The sequence below is a fragment of the Chinchilla lanigera genome, unplaced genomic scaffold (genome assembly GCF_000276665.1).
Source record: "Chinchilla lanigera isolate Chin_1 unplaced genomic scaffold, ChiLan1.0 scaffold00043, whole genome shotgun sequence".
In the NCBI taxonomy this organism is placed as follows: domain Eukaryota; kingdom Metazoa; phylum Chordata; class Mammalia; order Rodentia; family Chinchillidae; genus Chinchilla; species Chinchilla lanigera.
In genome coordinates, this window is record NW_004955444.1 from 5,521,645 (window position 1) to 5,536,890 (window position 15,246).

The 15,246-nt window shown below is 41.7% G+C and overlaps 1 protein-coding gene across 1 annotated transcript in view; it reads right to left on the reverse strand.

Moving 5' to 3' along the window:
* Positions 1 to 14,633, reverse strand: part of Crispld1 (cysteine-rich secretory protein LCCL domain containing 1) — a gene marked incomplete at its 5' end in the record, with an annotated part of 41,025 nt that extends 26,392 nt beyond the window's left edge. Inside the window, 1 exon segment of the mRNA XM_013518125.1 lies at positions 14,314 to 14,633. Within this exon segment, the coding sequence (XP_013373579.1) occupies positions 14,314 to 14,571 (258 nt within the window).
* Between the last annotated feature and the right edge of the window lie 613 nt (positions 14,634 to 15,246).

A 15,246-nucleotide genomic window follows, 5' to 3' on the forward strand; every position in this document is an offset into this window, starting at 1 on the left:
TATATATATAAAAATAAAAATAAATAAAAATAAATAAATGAAGCTTGGAAAAGGGGTTGAACATGTGTAGGATTCCTTCACAGCCTACATATAAAGTTTGATCGTTGGGTGGCACTGTTGGGACCTGCTCTGAAAAGTTCCGCAAGTGGAGCCTTACAGGAGGTTCGGGGGGTGGGGGGCATGCCCCATGTTCCTGAAGGAGCTGTGGAACCCTGCCCACATTCTGCACTTCCTGGCTTGAGATGGGACACTCCCTCCACCGTGTGTTCCCTCTCACCCACCATCTTCACAGTGGCCCAAAGCAATAAGACAATCTAGGCTTGAACCCTCCAGACAGAAGCTGACTAAAACCTTTGTGTTTATATAATTAATTACCTCAAGTACTTGGTAATACTGCAAAACTGACTAAAGCAGTAGTAAAGAACTAAGGTGGAAGGTGGGTTATTTTTCAAGTAAAGTCAATCATTAAATTAATTCAGAATATCTATTGCAGTTGATTACCAGAAAATTCTAAATAACACAAATATAGAACAAGCTTAATTTGTTGTGTCTTTTTGCAAAGTTGATATGGCTATAGTGGATTTCCAAGATAAATACAAAAAATGACAAATCATGATTGGTTTTTAAGAATCATACTATTTGGGCCAGGTGTAATAGCACACGCTTATAACTCCAGCACTCAGGAGGCTGAGGCAGGTAAATCACTATGAGTTTGAGGCCAGCCCAGGCAATACAGTGAGTTCAAGGCCAGTCTGAAGTTCATAGTGAAATCCTGTCTCAAAATTTTAAAAAATCATATCATATTAGATAGCCAAATTAAATGACAAACACCAGCTCATGATACAATTATACTTTAGAATAGACTTTTAAAATAAGCATCTCCCTCTGACAAAATAATACTGCAAGCATGGTAGCAAGGGGCAAGCAGTCATGCTGGGGGTCTCGAGCTGGGCAAGAGCTCTGGTCTTATACTCCAATCTCCAAAGATACAATAAAATTACTTTTTAAAACTGTTTAAACATTTTTTTTTTAATGTTTTTCTCTGGTACCAGGAATTGAACTCACGACCTTGCACTTGCCAGGCAGGCGCTGTGCCACTGAGCTAAATCCCCAGCCCCTGTTTAAACATTTGTAATAAATTTTGAAAAATAATTTCCACAACACTCTTCTTTTGGGACTTATGACATACTTAATTCAGAGTACCACCCAAATAATTTCAAGTCCTACCTACCCCAGTTCTGAGTATCACTGTCAAAAGTAATAACAGCAAATTTCAGTGATACCGAAACGCCCCTCCCTTTATACTATCTATTCTGGACATACCTATGCAAGGGCATTAATGTAAAATGCCCCCTCATTTTCTCATACAGAGACAAAAGCGTTGTAAAAATTACTCAAACCACATATAATTAGAAGATATGTCACACCATAAAGGAGTTTTCTTTCCTAATGTAATCAATCATGGGTTTTCAAATTTCTGATTATGTCAAGTTTGGTTTCCATTTACTTATCTGTAACACCAAAAGGTGGAATAAGTCTTTCTAATTTCTTGAAACTTTAAGATATTATTTGCACTTTCCATCTCTTACTCTGTGCCCTGGGTTGTTTCCAGGACTCCACGAGAACTTACTAACAGGAAGGCAGTGTTCCTGGTGACAATTAAGAACATTTTTTAACTAAGAAGCAAACACTGTTTTGTGACGTGCAAAATCTTTTCACCAAGTAAGTTGCAGATGTTCCAATTATGTTACTAATTTGTAGAGTTAGATCTCCATTGTTTCTGAATCATTTTCAACATCGTTCAAAACAGATACATATAACAGAAAACTGTACAAGTCTCCAGTTAAGATTCTGAATAAGGTGTTTTTTTTTTCAAATTTCAAATTTAAACTAGGACTTGTATTTTTTAATTAAATTAATCCTTAATAAGAGTTGTTTTTTTGTTTTTTTAAAGGAGTATTAGTCCTTGACCACTCGTTTGATTCCGGGGACCTTTTTCACCAGCAGGCCTGTTACTCTCCATGACTAACTATGTAAGTGCTTATAGTGGAATAAATTGCTTTTCTACATAAAAAAAAAAAAACTAGGCTTCTTCTCAGCCTTGTTCTGAAAAAGTGGTGACATGTTTGAAATAAGGCATAGCCTTCTACATGTAAATTTTCTGCCTAGCTAACAGCAACAATGGAATATTTTAGCCAGCTCACAAATGTAGAACTAGTTAAAAAATATCAAAGACATACCGTTAGGGCTTGTGTACAGACGTCCCCCCAAACCCTCATGCAGTCATAGGTAAGGCTTTTCAGAGACAGCTGGACCTACAGTGTGTGATGCTGGGATTACAGGTGTGCAATAACTAAGTTAGTCCATTGGTTGGTTTGGTGTAGTTCTGGGTGTGGAAGATGGGACGGCCAACCCTAAGTGTGAGTGCTGCCTGCCCCAAGGGCGTGTAGCCAGACAGGACAGAACAGAAGAGACAGAAAGAGGGATGCTGCCACCATTATCTGTTGCTTGCTGCTTTTGCTGCCTCCTACCTTCCATGCCTTGAACTGTTTCTTCTTGTGACGTGCCTCCACCATGCCACTCTGCCTTGGACTGAAACCTCTACAGACTGTGAGCTAAAATAAACCTTTCCAGGGCCAGGGATATAGCTCAGTGGCATAAGTGCTTGCCTGGCAAGCCTGAGGTCATGAGTTCGATTCCCATACAAAAAAAAAAAAAAAAGATAGAACCAATGGGTGGATTTGTCAGGCTCTTTAAATACAGCAAAAAAGGTATCAGTAAAATACAGAGCCATTGATAAAATAAGCCTTTCCTTCTTTAACTTTAGGTGCTGGGTATTTTGTCTCAGCCACAAGAAAATTAACTAAGACACATAGAGTTATCTTTTTCTAACTAACACCCTTACCAAATTATTCTTGCTATGCCACCATCTACAGAAAAACACGTTTCTAAATTATCCATTTTAATTCAAAATTAAATCCCTCCCCAGCCATTTGTATTTTTCTATTTAAATCAGAAACTGCAATTAAAAAAAAAATCTAATGAAGTAAATCGCCCCTTTCATCCTTTGTCTAGGAATAACCTGCCCTTGAACAATCCCAGTAACTTATCATTCTGTGGAAACAACAGACTGGACAGTTGAGAAGATGTCAAATTCCAAATATAATTCATTATTACCAAATCTTTAACGCCATTTTTCTTTCTCTCAAGTAGACACCAGTGGAATAATACGTAAATAATTCTGTGCTAACAGTGACTGATGTTTTTGTGACTAAGTCCCCAGTACAGAACATCACCATGGAAAAGAGCCGTAATATATTTCCTACCACTGGAAGATTACCTCAGGTATTTATGCTTCACCTGTTCTGAAAAGACTCTGCTGTTATAGGGAAAATGCACAAGGCTCAGATTTCAAAGGAAACACTTCTGTTACGAGGCACTGAAGCACTGCCAGCTACTGAGCAGACAGCATTACCTCAGAGCAATGTACCTCTTAGGGGTTCTCCTGGAAATTACGGAGACATGAGGCATGGGAGGTAATGTTTCACTTAAACTCTACTTTCAAACAAACCTTTAAAAACCTTGAAAAATGTAGCAACCTTTAAATAAAGTAGCAACCCATTTAGAGATATGTTACATTTTATTAAAATATGGAAGAATTAAGCTATGTTATGTCCATGTACCACCTCCCCGGGATAAATGCAATCAGTGTGTACTGCAGACATGTAGAGAAGAAATTCACCACAGAAAGAATGAGAAGCACCCAAGACGTCCTAACATCTGCAGGCTGCTGAGCTCAGCAAGATTACAACAGCATCAAAAAACTCAAAGCAAGCTAGCCATGGTGGAACACAACTGAAGTCTGCGCATTCTGGGAAACTGAGGCAAGAATGCAAGTTTGAGCCCAGCACAGGCAATTTAGCAACCTGGAAAAAGCCAGTGTCAAAACTCAAAAGGTTTTTTAGAAAGGGCTAGGAATGTAGCTCCGTGCCCAAGTCAGGTCCTGGGTTCAATCTGTAGTACCAAAAAAAAAGAGAGAGAGAGAGAGAGAGAAAGCCAAGCCAAGCCAAGCCAAAGCCTATGGAGTAATGCAGTAAGAACACAGATATTTCTGTGACATAGCACTGGTTTTTATTGCTGAAGTTGCACACAGCACTCCTGATTGACCAACACTCCAGCCTGTTCTTCCCATTCAGAAGTTCTGACGCTCTTAATCCATCCTTAGTCAAGAGCCCTCCTTACCTTTGGGGCTTTTATCATTTTGATTTTTCTGTTCCAGACATCGAATCTTGGTCATTCTTTCAGTATTTAAAGTATAAACAGTCTTGGGCAAGTCTGTTTTACCTTTCACCTCTTTGCTGGTCTGTCCAGTGCTTTGGCGATTACTTTGCACTGTCTGAATTGCAGCAACACACACAGGACATTCATGTCCGAAACAATAACGCCCACGCTGGTTCATCGCTGGTCTCAGCTAAGAGCTGATAACCCTACGATCACGCCGCAACCCCTCCACGCACACTGTCCACCCTGAAGTCCCTCCCTCCCTTCTCAGTCACATGGCCTGTAAGGTTCATCCTGTCAATCACTGCACCCCCTGCGCTGTCCGGCAGAACTGTGCTATTATGTTAATATTTCATTCTCTACACCTCCTCCAAATATAATGATTTCAGCTATAGGCTTTGAGGCATCTCAACTGGTCAAGCTTCTGAATCTCTTTGGATTCTAAGTATTTCTCAAAATGGAGAGAAACCAGGATTCACTGTTCTTTCATTAATAGCTACAGTTGCTACCTTATAAACGGAATTTTAGAAGCTGAGTTGACCAATCCTTTACAACAATGTCATCTAGAGAGACAAGTAAACTCAAATTACCTCAAAACTTCCACCTGACTCTACTCAGAGTAGGCCTCTCTGAAATTACTCTGGTCACAAGGTCCTGTCCTCAGACCGCTTCATCCTCACCCACTCTGCCTTAGCTGATGCCTTGGCTTTGGAGTTTACGGGAAAAGCAGAAGCATCTGAACAAAAATTCCTTCCTATTTTAATTATCAACTATACCAAACTTCCTGCTCCTATGCCCACACCCTCAGACTTTCCCATTAGGAAAAAGTGAATGGATTTTGTAGTTATATTTTTTCCTTCCTACTCTGTGGTTTCTCAACTTGTCCATTCTCATTAACCTATAAGAAGGCTCACCAAAAAATAGAGAGCTTTCTCTTATTCCCCTCTAGCTAGCCTTTATTTTTCCAGTACCCTTTACAATATCATCTGGAGACGTTAAAGCCCTTCACCACTTCCTCACCCTCAGTTCTCTGCTTACCTCTTCAGAAGGACTTCTGAGCACACCCCATCACTGAAATTACTCGCATTCAGGTTACCAAGGAAGTCAAAATTGACAAAACTACTGTTGAACTTTTTCTTCATTTTGTGCACCTTTGCAGCAACACTGACACAAGCTGCCTTCTTCTTTGTTAATTTTACAGTTTCGTCTACAGTGTTCTCCAAAATGCTCATGCACTCGGAGGAGGGGCTTCTGGGAGGTGACTGAATCACGGGGTGCTGTACTCATCAGCGGATTCATTCACTACTGAGTTCGGCAGCTACATGTGCTACTGGGAGGTAGACTGCTTGGAAGAGATGGCTGCCTAGAGGAGCGATCTGAAGGCTGCATCTCCCTCTCTCGTTCCCTCTTTCCATCTCTGCTTCTTGCTCACCATAATGTGAGCAGCTTCCTCCACCAGACCCTTCCACCATGCCCTTCCTGCCTTGCAGCCAGCTAATCATGGACTGAAGCCTCTGAAGACCAGGAGCCAAATTTAACCTCTCCTTTAAATTGTGGGTGTTGGCAAGCATGAGGTCGTGAGTTCAATTCCCGGTACCAGAAGAAAAAAAAAATTGTGGGTGTCGGATAAGCAAGTGAGTGAAACCCTTGATCTCCCCTCTAGTAAGTTTCTAGGACACCACACTGTTCTGTCTTTTCCTGCAACCTTGCTGACCACTTGTTCTCAGCTTCTGTATAAGCATCTTTTTGCTTTACTTCTTCACAGTACTGTCTTCCGGGTCTCAATCTAAAGCACTGAACCCTCACCCTAAAAAATCTCTTTGGAAAATGCTGCTCAAATACCAGTTCAGATTCCTCGTAATAACATCTTGATTTCCACATTTTCATCTCAAGTCCCACTTCTTCATTAACCGTTAAATGCAACTGAGGGTGTCATCCTACCGAAAACTCCTGAATTTCTCTTGGCCTTCTCCAGTTTATCCTCCTATTTCAGCAAACGCTTCAACTCTTCACAACAGGGCCCCTGTGAAAACCTAGGGGTATTCAAAATCCCTCAGCCTTCATTCTCCCCTTTAAATCTTTCGACAAACAAGCCAGCAATATTTTCAAAACATCCAGTGAAACTCCCACCTCTCTTCATCTTTGTCCATCTCACCTGGGTCTAGGTCAACGTCATCTCGCACCCAGGACAAGGACATGGATTCCTTACGTCAGCTTCCTGCTTTCAATCCTGGCCATGCTTAGACGGTCCTCCACACAGCAGTCAGAGTAATGTTTGACACTGGAAATAAGATCGCATCTCTCCTCAAGATGTTATCACCTCCGCTAATGAATTCTAACTTTATGTTTGCGATGGGACCATATAACCACATCACGGCATGCCTGACAAATTCACTTGCGTAGCTATGCTGAGTCTAAGCTTAGCACGTTCCAAGGTTGAGCGGCTGCATTTCTACCAAAAGCTGCTGCTCTATGCCCGCTCTTTCCCACTTTAGAAAATGGCACCTCTGGTGCTCCAAGTTCCTCAAGCAAAAACAGAATTACGGTATCTCACATCCAAAATCTGTCTGTGCTGCCTCAAAAATAAAAGACACATTCCCAAGACAGTACAATGGTGATTTAGACACAACCATTGTCCTGTTCTGCATCTCACACTAACATTCTCATCTTCCATTATGGCGGGAGATAAGTACAATGCTGTTTGGGGAGAGGAGCAGAGCAGACAGGGAAAGAGCGGGGATCTACCCTAGGAAATCAGAAGGTCAGGTTCCAGTGCTACCTACTTTGGGGATTATGTGGAGAAAGTGAGTACCAAGTAACTAGTGACACCTCTGTAACCATCCTGGAACTCCCCGCAAGTTGAAACATCTGGAATCTTCTCTGTTGGCATTTAAACTAGAATGTAAACTGCCACCAGTTTTCCAAAACTTACAGCCAAAGCTTGGATCAATTTAAATTTTCCACTACATGCAGAAAATCCCATTCTACTGGCTGCTTGCTACCAAGTCAATTTTGTTAATCTTGCAGCAGGTTTCCCTGAATTTATCGAGATGATGGTACGATTAGAGGGAGGTTGATATTCATACCTTTCTCTTCTCAGCACCTTCGTAGCTGTCACTCCACTCCTACCGCATCAACCACACTATTCTGTTGGCCTTGTCTCTGTGCTCACACACTTGCTCCTTCTTCTGCCACTCAAAGTCTATTTCCTACAAAGCCATAACACTCCCGAGTAAGGATAAACACACTACTTTTCTATTCCAACATTCAGAAGGCTTTCTATCCCTGAATAAAAGTGAGAGTCTCTACAATGACCTGTAACGGTCTTTCCCAATTACACCCTGACCTCCTTTTCTGTACCACTTGCCAGGCTCTCTCTACCATCTATGGACCCACTAGTGCTGCCCAAGGTTCAGGACTTCACACCCACTCCACACGAGGGAGGATGCTTGCTGTGCTCACTGCTGAACCCCTGACAGAGATTGGCAGGTGGTGAAGGCCCGGGATCCTCTGCATGAATGAACGAGTAACTACAAGTCTAAAGTCTGTGGTACTTTTTGTGCTCTGAGTATTCACTCATCTACTGGAATTATATCTCTTCCCTTACTTTTCTAAAAACTTGTACATGTAGTTTCCATCTAAAGGGGAGAATCTTTAATCTCCCAGAATTCCATGGATTTTCTAAAAGGCAGTTACTAAAGTCCACAGAACTAGGCTATAACGTCACTTTCTTCCTGTAACTACTGCCATCTGTAGGCAATTTTTAATTAAGGTTTTGGAAACTTCAAAATTTTGTGGACAGAGATACTTAAAGTGTAACTGTATTATTTCTAAATAAAGCTATAAAATAAAATAACATGTTAGCCATGTTAAATAAGCTATTTTAAATTTAGAGTAAGTTTTAATACCTGTATATAACAGATGATATTCTAGGAACCAACAAAGAGATTTTGTGTACCTTTAAGTGTATGTAGATACTGGATTTCAAAGTTTAAAATATTTAATTTTTGAAAATTACTGGTCAAGCATGAGTACAGAGGGACAAAATTGTTTTAGGAGTCGAGCTGCAATTAAAAAAAAATTCAAATGAGTTCCAGTACTTTTAGTAAGATTAAGAAATGTGTAACTAGGGGGCTGGGGATTTAGCTCAGCGGCACAGTGCCTGCCTGGCAAGCGCGAAGTTGTGGTTCAATTCCCGGTACCGGAAAAAAAAAAATCAAAAAGAAATGTGTAACTAGACACGGTGTGCATCCCTATAATGCCAACTGCTATGGAGACTTAGGCAGAAGAATTGCAAATTCAAGGTCAGCCTGGACACCTTAGGAACACCCTATCTCAAAGTAAAATAAAAGGGCCTGAAGGTGTAGCTCCATCGTAAGCACTTGCCTAAAATGCCCCAGGACTTGTATTTAATCTCTAGTACCAAACAAAAAAATGTGCAAACCTTAAGTTATGCCTAAATGAGTTATGAAGATGCATGCATTTTGGGTATATGTTACCAATAGCAAAAAGTGTCAGAAAATATGACTTTCTGACAGTAAGCAGAACACCGCACAAACTGAAGATCAATTTTTCACATCTCAGACGAGCAATAGCCTGTTCAATAAACTAGGCTGGCCCAGGTTCAGTTTCTGGGATTATGTGCTATACTGAAGCACAGAATAAAACCCTTACTTTCAGCATTAAGCATGATCTTAGGAAGAATGTATGTGACGAACTGGAACCAGGCCATTGCTTCCCACAGCATGTACCGCAGACTGAAAGTACCACCCAGATTAGAGCCTCTGGCTGTTTAGCAAGAGGAAAGGTTTTAAATATATTTCGTTCCACATTTGGCAAAATGCTATGCCAAGGTTCTCCGCAGATCCTCACCCACATGTAAGGTGAGAGTAAACTGCACAGCCAGCAACGCTCCCAGAAGCGCGCCAACGGTTCCCAGAAAAAGGGGAAATACCAGTAACGTCAGGGCATGGTCTCTGTCATTGTCCTGTGTGCCCTGCTATGTCAGCTGCTAACTACCTTGCTGAACTGTATTCTAGAAGCGGCTATGCTCTGTACAGCAGTAAGTTATTTTGAATTTTGGTTGATCTATAATGTTTTAAGAGACTCTGTATTAGAATTTGGAGGACCAGATAAATTCTAATTTATTTTATTATTTACTGAGAATATTTGAATGTCTTTACTATTAACTTTATACTCCAGGACAGTTTTTAGTATCCCATGCACATTTGAAAACATAAAAAAAAAACACATATGCTGTGCTCAGACAATGTGCATGGCATAATTTCAATTCCTCTGCATTTCCTTAAGCATATTCTGTAGGCTAGTACATGGTCTGTTTTAGAGAACGTCCCATGTGCAGCTGAGAAGCGTATGTTTTCTGATGTTGTTGGGTGGAACACTCTGTAAAGGTCTAGTAAGTCCATCTGTTCACAAGTCTGGGTCAAGGGAACTAGAAAAATTAGAATGTTCCCAACACATAGAAATGATAAGTGTCTGAGAAAATGGAAATGCTAGCTACTCAGTTAGATCATTGTACATTATACACTAGTATCGAATTATCATTCTGTACTCCATAAATGTGTAGAAAGATTTTGTGTCCATTAAAAATAACATTTTTGTTAATTTTTAAAATAAAAGACAGGATCAAAAAAAACCTCATGCGCTGAAGTTTTTGAAGTACTCAAGTGTTTCAAATTTCCCCTGTCTGTTGTCTTACCTTCTAGAGCATTATTATTTTAATAATTTTAATTCCCCTTTCTCAAGCGATCTTCAACACTTGTCTCAGATATAATCTTACCTACCCTTCCATCCGTCCCTTTATTCAACACATTTATTGACCATTCAATCATAATAAACAAACATTTCCTGAGTACTTCACCTTTTATATGTACCAGGCACTGGGTAAGAGATTAAGATATGATGTTTACCCTTCTAGGAATTAAAAGCCATGGAAAGGGTAATTACTTCATTGCAGAGGAGCATTGATTCAGCGAGGAGGTGACAATAAAGTGCTTTAGGAGTAGGACAGGGGAAGGGTGCACCCGAGAAAGCTTCGCTGGGAAGGCAGTGTTCAAGCTCAGCCTTGAGAGACAGATCACAGGGGCTTGTCAGGAGGCAGAGCGCAGTGTCCAGGCACAGAGGACTCCGCAGAGGCAGAGTTCAGAGGCGTGGGAAGGACATCCCTCAGAGAGCAGCACGTAGGTCCGTGTGCACGCAGCTTCCTGCAAGTGGAAGCCAACGAGGCAGACGAGCACACGCGCTTCCTTCTCTAAGCCAATCCTTGAGGCCTTCAGCTCGCAAGTCTCCCCCCAGTCAAGAGAACTTTTATTCTGCCGAGTGACCGCAGATCTGCTAGCGGCACAAAGAGTACATTAAAAATAAAGTAGGAACAGGCTGGTGCAGTCTGCTTGGTGGAAGCTGTGCGGTCAGCAAGGCTGTGAGATGAGAGCGCAGACGAGGATGAGCTAGAGGAGACGGGTTCAAAACACACGCCTGAGACAAGCTCCACTGCACCGGGAAGGTCGCTGTGGGTTCGTCTGCATGAGCGGTGGCGGCGGGCAGGGGCTGAGGATGTGTCAATCATCTCTGTGAAAGTGTCCTGGCAAGGATGAGCAATGTGGGTGCTACTCACGGAAAGAGAATCTAGGCAGGCAAGCGCTGGGGAGATGAGAGCGGAGAAAAAGGAGAAGGCGGTGCACTTTCTTTCTAGACGTTTTCTGCCCAAAGTTACTGCAGGATGAAATTAACCAGAAGGACTCAGAGCACACTCAGAAACACGAGAAAGGAGTGCGCAGAGAGGGCTGCTGGATGGACAGGAAGTAGGAGGCCAGGAATACGAGGACATTTGCAGTCACAGGACAGCTAAGCCCTTGCAGAGAGGGACAAGGAAAAACCCAGGAACAGATTTTTAAGAGATGCCTGGAAAATAAAGATAGCAGGGAGCAGCAAAACGAGTGACGGGATTCACAGCCCAGGAAGGAGAGGCTTTCAGAATGTCAATCTTTCCCACAGCGTCCAGTCACTCAACTCATTACAACCTGGGGTGTTTGTCTTTCAGTACCGATTTTAACAACGAGAAAACCGCTGCCCAGAATGCTTGCGACTGTCAGAGTTCACACACCAGGCAGCAGCAAAGACGAAATGTGTACCTGCTGCTCTTTGGGCCTAAAATCTGTACTTCTCTCCTCTAAAATCTACCGGCTCTTAACCGTCAGCTTCATTCGATGACCTGCGGGCTCGTTTCTCAGTTTACACTAAATTAAATGTTGCTGCGTTTCCTCCTCGGGACGACGGGGTCCTGTCATCCATCACTCACCCACCCTCAATATAGCACCGGTTTGGACTTTCGACAGCCTAATCTCTTTCTGGTTCTCCACATCCAGGCTGACGATTTTGCTGCCTTGCACCTGCCTTTTCCTATTTCTTTACTGACCTATGCCCTCCTGTCTTTCCTGCAATTCACAGCACCAAACACCTTGAAGAAACAGCACACACCTCATGGTCCCCACATACGAGCTCTCACACCCAGGAATGTTCCAGTACCTTGTACTCCACTGCTACAGTTCATAGACACGAAAGGAAAATGTTGAGACCTTGCTTAATAGAAAAACTTCAAACGTGTCTACTCTTTCTTCTCAGTTAACCTGTAAGCTCTTCAAGGGAAGACATGGTCCTCCAGAGTTGCTTTCCAACCCCAGAAGTAAAATGAGGCTAAGAATCAGGGTAAGGATTTGACATTAATGAGTGCGGATGGGGCCTGGCCCTAGAGCTAAAATAAGCACCAATTATAAATGAGGTGACCGCCTATTCAATCATGTAACACGAAATGACATCTGGGGTGTAAGTTGCCAAAAGTGATGGCGTTTATCACTGAACACTGCAGATTTTCCAGGAAACAGTTCTTTGGCTAGTTTTTAAATTTCGTTTTCTCAGAACATATTTTAAATAATAATCTGAATAAATTGTATTTTATAAGATTGATCGACATCTGTACTTATATTGCTATGAAATGCATGAATCAACAGTGTTTCCAAGAAGCAGTTCTTTTTACCCTTCCCCTTAACTGTGTGTTCTAAAGAGTGTAGTCCAGTATTACAGTGGGGCATTGAAATTCTCTGCAGCCTGGTTAACGGCCAAGACACAGCGCCAGCGCTAATAGTGTCTAAGGGCAACACAACATAAACCCTGGCTGGTTTGTGAATCTACATTTCAAGGAGAGAAGGAAACCAGTGAAACGAGAAAGAAAACCCACATAAACACCCCAGACCGGACATCATACAATAGGCAGTTATTTTGTTTGGAAGTTGGACACAAAAAGAGTCACAGAACTATTCTTTCATGATTTCCATATTACTTGAATCACGCACAAATATTCTGAGAGCTTTCCCTTTGTGGGTTCGCACTCCCAAGTTCTTATTTTACACAAAAGGCCACGGAAGGCCCCTCCACACGACATGAGCATACAGTGGCCGGACTGGAAACGCTGCATAACTGGCACTGTGTGCAGACTCACAGATGAAGAAGGCATAGAATTTCTCACTTTGAACAAACACTTGAAAATGCACACGAAGCAAACATATCACACATTAAAGAGGTGATGTCCTGCACACAATCTGGGGAAGAACTAATAACTTCTTTAAAATTATATTTAAACAATAAGAGGAGATGTGAAACTATTTACAGAGGTCCTAGTAATATTTACTGAGACGTTGCAATGCGCTTGTTGCAATGAGCTTGTTGCAATAAGCTAAACTTAGCAATGAGCTAAACTTCCCACAAGTTATCTCACTGTCTTCACAACCACCCTCTGAGGTGAGCGCATGGCCTAGACACAGGGAACCAAAGTAGAGAAAAATGGTAAATACCCAAGGTCACAGCCCTGGGGGTGTCGCTTTGTGCTAGGACGTAAACCCAGGCAGTCTGATTCCCAGATCCAAGTCTAAATATCTGAGTTCTTTTGATTACTACCTACTTTCTTCAAGGTAAAAATATTTTTCCAGCAAAAGTTAAAATAATATAACGTAATATTTTGTAACGGGTAATGGAAACTTAGAACATCATGTATCATGAAAGTTACCTAAATGGAGAATACTCAGAACAACTAACATAAATGCAGAATAAGAAAAATTAGAACACACTAAAATTAACTGTATCCTGTAATGCACCCAAAGGAGAAATATAATTTCTAATGTTCCTTGAATAAGCTTTGCTATCCCCAGCTACTGTTTATCATCAGGCTTTGTTAATGGGTTCCTAATTCTCAGAAGTAACACATAATAGATATTTTTAAAGTTTTCTAAATATGCAAAATATGCTAATACTCTTCAGTAATTTTGTTTCTCAGACTTTCTATGTTAAGTAAATATAAGATTACTACAGATAAGGTGAATATTACTTTTACTTCATCTTTTGAACAGCTTTATTTTCATACTTCAAAGTTCACAAATAATTTGGGCAGGGGGGGTGCAAAGCCCTCTAACATAAAGCAATCACAAAAATGCATCCTTTCTGATATCATGGTTTCATTTACGTATTTGTGAAATGATAGTTATACTACAAGGGAATAATATTATAAGGAAATAAAGGCCCTCATAATGTATATTATATATTCTGCAAAAAGACATATATGTATATATATTCAAAGAGCTTCTTCAAATTCTTAGTGTCTAAATTGTCCGTGTCCACAGTTGATAAGAAGCTTCTATCAGACATTTGGATGCAACTGTTGTACTAAGTCATCCAAAAGCATGTTAAGTACTGTAACCTTCCCAGTAAGAGCAGAATTTAGAACTTAGTAGGCTTGCTGTATCTGAATGTACTTAATTCTACACTAAAATTCAAAGAACTCTTAGAAAAAAGAGGAACATTAAGCAAAGAATGTGCAGGGGAAGATATCCTTGAAGAAAACCTTTTATTTCACACAGGACAAATGGTAAAAGGTTAAAGAATAGCATGAGGGAATTTAACCAGGGTGGCTGAAACCATCAGAAGACACTTCTGTGGGAAATACCACCTGAAAAATTTCCTTACCATATACTCCATATTAGAAGCGGTTGGATACACCTGACTTCGTAACTTATTATGAAGGTCCAAGATACTCTGCATGTCATTGTCTGTGATGGCTCTTTTTCCTCTCTGCTTGGCCGTCCACCACTCACCATCCTCATCCATGTACTTTTCCAAGAGTTTTTCCAACAGAGTGGCGTTAGGAACCACCATGGCTGGAATCGCTCGCGCCATGAACAGCACTGCGGTCACCCGGAGCCACTCCCGCGCGGTACACTTCATAATGAACGATCTCAGGGCTTCCCTGGGAAACTCTCCAAGACAGGCTCTTCCACTCCTTTGGGCTAAAATGACATGTCACATGGTTAAGATGAAAATACCCGCAAATATTAGTTTTCTAATAACAAAAGCAAAATCAGAGTTTAAAAGGGAGTGTGCTACTCTGACCTGCCTATAGTATGCCGGCAAGTGGACATCCACTTTGTGAAATCATTTAATCCCACTCGTTGCCTTCTTCCGGAGCACTTACACCGTGCACCGTCTCCCCAGAATAACCGTATTTTCAAAACTACCCCGGAGGCTATAAATTCATAACAAAAGTAGCCTAAGAGATTCAAAGCTCGAGCATAATTTTTGAATTACATCAGTTGAAATGGCTACACACTCCACAGACAGCCTACAAAGTGCTGTTCCCGCCTCGCATGTTCTACTCGGCATGATCTAGATTATTTTATCCTGGCGCCCCTCCTCGGGGCAGCAAATATTCATAATGTCCACAGCATTCCGAGGTCCAGGGCAAATGTTTTTAAAGTATGAAACGCTGTCCTTGCAGGCATCCCGGCCCGGGGAGCGCGCCTTTCTGGGGCGCAGGTCTGCACCCCAGGTCCCCATTCTGCGCCCTCCTCACCGGCCCAGGAGGGCGGGCGGGGGGTCCGGAGTGCGGGGTCCAGGGTGCGG